At 30.1% G+C, this 6,190-nt stretch overlaps 1 protein-coding gene across 1 annotated transcript; it reads left to right on the forward strand.

Annotated features, from left to right (window-relative positions):
• Positions 1–2,274: 2,274 nt before the first annotated feature.
• Positions 2,275–4,979, forward strand: LOC149529071 (uncharacterized). The gene is made up of 2 exons (XM_089810302.1): positions 2,275–3,801; positions 3,874–4,979. Exons 1-2 carry the CDS (start codon positions 2,304–2,306, stop codon positions 4,977–4,979), a joined length of 2,604 nt encoding a protein of 867 aa, XP_089666428.1. The 5' UTR covers positions 2,275–2,303.
• Positions 4,980–6,190: the final 1,211 nt, after the last annotated feature.

A 6,190-nucleotide genomic window follows, 5' to 3' on the forward strand; every position in this document is an offset into this window, starting at 1 on the left:
TTTCATAATACTTGTTTCCAATTTACAAACATTCAAGAAAAACTTTGTAAATCATTGCATATTTATAATTTCAAAATGTGTACATTCAATTTTATGTTCAATTTTATTCTATGGAAATATCTCACCATACATAGATATGCATTTCTATTTGTATATAGCACATTACAATAAGCAACCACCTGGAAGGGATTTGTTTATCAAATTTACCAAAGTGTTGAACTTGGCCCAAATGCACCTTAGGGGATTTGAACCTTGGTGGATGACATTATCTCCTCTTACCATCATGATTTTTGAACAAAAATGTTATATATAAATTACTTATTATTTCAAAAAATAAAATTAAGCCTACAATTTGAGTTAATTGTTCAACAACATAAGACATCAGTTCAAAATACATTATCATTCTTCAAATAACATACGATAAAAATTGTCCATAGAATTATGTCTTTTATTAATTAAAGACACCAATTTGTAAATATGTTAGATATTAATAGTTTAAAAATTATATTCAATTTTTTAATATATTAAGTAAATTTATCATACAATCTTATTTACAATTTATATGTATTATTTAATCTCATTTAAAAATAATTATAGATGATTCTTTAATATAAAATAATTAAATATTAAATATTATCCAAATTAAATATATTTTAGATAATTATTTTACAAATCTAATATTAATTTTAATTTATAATTAATATATTAAAATATTATTTAGAAAACATTTTATTTAATATATATAGAAATAAATAAGTAATAAAAAATAAAAAATAAAATAATGAATTTTCTAAAAAATTGATTGAAATGAGAGATTTGACTCGTTAATTTAAATAAAAGAATAGCGTCATATTGAAAACCTTGAAACAAGCTTTGGAACCATCTTTTTAACGTGACTTAGAAAAGAATTTCCATCCAAAACAGTTTTTCTCAAATAAAGTTATTCATCTACATTAACATTTTGAAATTATAGTAAAATATGTTTTATTTTATTCTTGACCAAAGTCTTGTATTTAAGCATTATTTAATTGACTATACTTATTTAAGCACTATTCAATTGACTATGCTTGTTTCTTAATGTTTGGAGACATCATTTTGTATACATATTAAATATATGTTGAAAATATATATTTAATTTTTTTATTTAGTGAAATTTTTATATTTATAATATCTTGAATATTGACTAAGTAGCAAATTAAAAGGACAACTACTGTGTTGTTTATAGATCTTACATCTTATTTCAAATTTTACTAATAAATATAATAAAAATTTAAGAAAAATTTTCTAAACACATTATTATCCAAATAAAATAATAAAAGAATCACTATTTAAAAATTATTTATTAAGTTATGTTAGTCTCATAAAGTTTGTTTTTTAAATTTACAAATATTAAAAACGACACTTAACAAATGAGTATTGCATTTTATTGTGCATAGAACTTTCATGCTTACTAAATTTATAGTTGTTCTTAATTTTGAATCAATAATCCAGAAACATAGGACAAAAACTAAGTTGTTCAAGGTCTTACATATCATGTCAAATTTCATTATTATTTTTATTTGTAGTAATCCATTAAGAATGGTTCAAAATTTACAATATTATTATCTGAAGTACAATTATTTATAAATTATTCATAATATGCTATATCATTGCATATGTATAATTTCAAAATATGTATATTCAACTTTCATGTTCATGAAAATTATAATTGAATGTATATGAGTTACTAATACAACTACTAAATTACTGTTATGAATGAATCTTACCAATAATTAAACTAATAAAACAAAAGTACTTCAAAATATATTATTATTTAAATAAAATAATGTTATAATCATAATTTTTTTTGATAAATAGTCATTTTCTATTAATAATTTAAATAATATTCATAAATTATAATTGATTGATAATCAAGACTTCGTAAATATATTAAACTTTAATAGTTTAAAATTTATTTATTTATGTTTTCATTAAGTAAATAAATTTTAATTTTAATTACAATTTTATAAAAGAAGAAGTATAACTGGTTTTTGAATTACAAATGCTTCTGTAATAATTTTTTTAAAAATACAATAATAAAAATTAAATTGGCGCATAGAGATTTGATGATGAACTAATTTATATTATAAAATAGCACTAATATTGGCAAGGAGAGTCGAGTCGTTCAGAACCATGCTAATTTGACCGGAGGGAAACACATCCTTGAAAAAACATTGACCTGTTGACTGGCATCGCCTTTTTAAGACCAGCATTTCACTGCATTTAACAACATATACACAAAGTGCATTTCCATCCCAAGTACAATGGTCGTCTCCCCTTTGTTTGTACTCAGCATTTCAGTCTTTCTTCTCTTCGTCTTCCCTCCTTCTCTTTCCCTGCCTCTATCCTCCATTAACAGATGTCCATCCCATGAATCCCAAGCTCTCCTCCGCTTCAAAGCTCATGCGTTCAATGACTCTTTTGGCTATCTGACTTCGTGGGTGAATGGAACAGACTGTTGCACCGACTGGACTGGCATCTCCTGCGACAATCTCACCAACCACGTTGTCTCTGTGGAAATGATTCCAACGTCTCAATTCCGAGGTGGGATATCTGAGAGCCTCTGCCAACTTACTTTTCTCACGTCACTCTATATATTTGGAAGAGAACCAGGTACTACCATTAATATTCCTCCCTGTTTGGGAAACCTCTCTCTTATGCAATTTCTACTTTTATATGGAAATAGCTTGACTGGGATGATTCCCCCTTCCCTTTGCTTGCTCAATCGCCTCACATTCCTTTCTCTTTCTGACAATCACTTGAATGGAAGCATACCCTCATGCCTTGGAAATCTCTCTTTTATGCAAAATATAATTTTATCTGAAAATCACATTAGTGGGATGATTCCCACTTCCCTTTGTTCGCTCAACCGCCTTACAGAGCTTGATCTTTCCGACAATCACTTGAACGGAAGCATACCAGCATGCCTCGAAAATCTCTCTTATACCCAATCTCTAATTTTATCTGGAAATGGCCTTAGTGGGATGATTCCCACTTCCCTTTGTTTACTCACCCGCCTTACATTCCTTGATCTTTCCCACAACAAGTTGAAGGGAAGCATACCATCATGCCTCGGCAATCTTCCCATTCTAACTAGTCTCTACCTAAATGACAATCAACTAAGCGGTGGCATTCCAAATTCCCTGGGTAATCTCTCTTTACTCAAAGAGTTGTCCATTAGTAGTAACCAACTAAGTGGGACCATTCCCTCTTCATTTTCTCGGCTTTCCTCCCTCACTCGCTTGGATGCTAGTGACAATCATTTCAACGAAACAGTCTCTTCTTCCTCACTTCCACCTTCTTTACTCACCCTAAACCTGTCACTAAATCATCACCAGATGATTTCAGAAACTTTCTTTGACAAGCTCAGAAGCCTACATGGTTTATATTTATCTGATTGCATCCTAAATATTAGTGCTACCTGGATTCCATCATTTCAGTTATCTGAGTTATATATCGTGTCATGTATGATTGGCACTGAATTCCCACTTTGGATTTCAACACAATTTGAACTTCAAAACTTAGAATTAAGTAACGCCAGCCTTGTGGGCGCAATTCCCTCATGGCTGTGGGAAACCAACCCTCACTTGTATTATCTAAGACTTTCAACGAATCGTCTACAAGGAAGATTATTCCCAAAAAATTCAATTTTGCCAAATCTACTACAACTAGATGTGTCTAGAAATAGATTGACTGGGCACATCCCTTCCGTGTGGCCTTCTTATGTGGAAGCGTTGCTGCTCAATGACAATTCGTTCACTGGCAATATTCCTCCAAGCTTAGGCAACTTATCTGACCTCCTGTGTCTAAATCTTGCAAACAACAAAATAACAGGAGAGATCCCTAAAAGCTTGTCCAATTGCTCTTCTTTGGCTGTGCTAAACTTGGGTAATAATAGCTTAGAAGGAAGCTTGCCGCATGAGTTTAGTAAGCTAAGTGACTTATACTCATTAGTTGCCCACAGTAATTATCTGAGTGGATCATTTCCACCCTCAATAGTAAAATGCTCAAATCTCCAGGTTCTTGATATTGGAAACAACTTTCTTGAAGGTGAAATACCCGCATCACTTACAAATCTTTCAAATCTAAGAGTATTGGTGATGAGCAAGAACAATTTTACTGGCAATATTCCTTTACAAATAGGTCAGTTAATGAATCTTCAAATCTTGCTTCTTTCTTCCAATCAATTCTCAGGACCGATTCCACACACTATTGTATCATTGCAAGCAATGGCGATTGAAAGTCAAGATGGTTTTGTGTTATCCACTTCGTATATTGGTTCTATAGATAGTGGTAATGTATATCAAGATGGATTGGTTATGACTTCAAAGAAAAGACTTGAGCACTACCCATACATCCTTTCCACTCTCACATCCATAGATCTGTCAGATAATGAATTGGAGGGACAAGTTCCTTCTGACTTTGGGATCTTGAATGAATTGAAGTTTCTAAATCTTTCAATGAACAATTTGAATGGGAACATTCCAATTAGCTTGGGAGAAATAAGACAGTTGGAGTCACTAGACCTTTCAAGAAATTGTTTTTCAGGACAAGTTCCCATAGGGCTTGAAGCTCTAAGCTTTTTGGGTGCATTGAATTTATCAAACAACAATCTTTCAGGACGTATACCACAAGGACAACATATACTCACATTTGAAGAATCCTCTTTTTCAGGGAATCCTAACTTATGGGGGTGTCCTCTACCCAAAAATTGCTCCTTGCCAAGGATGATTGCACCTCCTCCAGTTTCAATTAGTAAAGGAAAAAAAAGCCCTAAATTTCCATGGTATGCAGTAGCATTGGGATTGTCATATGGAGTAGCTTTTGGAGGAATAGTGTCATTGATCTTGATAAAAATGAGTTGGAGAAGGAACTACTTCAATACAGTTGATACAATCCTAAAGTTTTTGTTTCCATGGATGAAGAATTTAACACTATGATTCATTGAAATGTGAGCTTTTCCATTCTTTGAAGTATTCTTATTACTTAAATGTCTAAGTACTAAAACTCAACATTTCATTAGCTATTGTAGCCACCAAATGTAAATTATTTGCAATGCTTTCAAATTCAATAATGTAATCTTGTTATTGTAGCTGATCTATAAGTTTGCATGCAAAAATCTATTTGTGTGCCGGATGGTTTCTTGGTACTTTTGCCTTATTGAAGACATTATTCTATTTGTGGCTTCCCTTATAGTTGAATAATATATTAAAAAAATTATTTATAATTCTTTAGTTCATTGCATATGATTTTTGCAAGGAGCTATATGAAATAAGTAGCTCATATATTGTAATGAAGAGAATGAAAGAAAGATTTGATTTTTTTAAGTAACTGTTTTATTTAGAAATGTGGAAGAGAAAATATTTGTGAAATACTTATCACAATAATCTAGTGTAAAACAAACATTGAGATGTATATAAAAAGCAAAACATTAATTCTTTTAGATTATGAAAGAGTAAAATATTTTTATTTGTTCAATAAGTAGAGATGTTTCTCAAATTGTATACCATTGATTTTTTATTCTATTATCTTTCATTTTTACCAAAAGTATGTACAAATTTTTAGACAGCTTTTTACAGTCGTTCAAATTTCTAATATATAGCTAATATATTTGATAAGTAATTATTTAAACATTGAAATATCATAGTAGATAAATATTAAAAACACAGTTTGAATTTTATCCTTCCATAAAAAAAAGTTATTTTTAATGCTATGTATGATATGCTGAAAAAGGGCACAACAGAATGATCTAATTTACTGCAAATTATAGATGACAAATATTATACACAGACAATAGATTTTGCATGATCTACTAATTTAACTGCACTGACGAGAAATGAAAATGTTCTTTTTTATTTGAGGACGATAGCATTATCAATACATGAAGCTTTTCTACTTAATTAATGTATCTTTCTTCAAGATTTTATAAGGAACTAGTTAATGAAAAGATACAAAGATAGACTGCACTACAGTAATGAAGAAATTTTGCTTAAACTTTGCTTTTGGTTATGAATTGATACTGAGTATGTTCCAGATTGCTTCAGTTGTTCAAAGAGTTTTGAGAGCATCATTCATTGCAAAATCCATTTTGTGCGTATCTTGTAACCCTAGTTTTCCATGAGATGACATCTTTCTTAAACATTTTGTCAAA

Source organism: Cupressus sempervirens, chromosome 11, assembly GCF_028749045.1.
Source record: "Cupressus sempervirens isolate cs-2001-9-10 chromosome 11, ASM2874904v1, whole genome shotgun sequence".
Lineage (NCBI taxonomy): Eukaryota > Viridiplantae > Streptophyta > Pinopsida > Cupressales > Cupressaceae > Cupressus > Cupressus sempervirens.

What these genes read in the sequence shown, in the direction of transcription:
- LOC149529071 (XM_089810302.1), top strand. Translation starts at nt 2,304, where the DNA reads ATGGTCGTCTCCCCTTTGTTTGTACTCAGCATTTCAGTCTTTCTTCTC. An exon ending in CAATGACAATTCGTTCACTG is followed by an intron (nt 3,802 to 3,873) that starts GCAATATTCCTC and finishes ACAAAATAACAG; the next exon opens with GAGAGATCCCTAAAAGCTTG.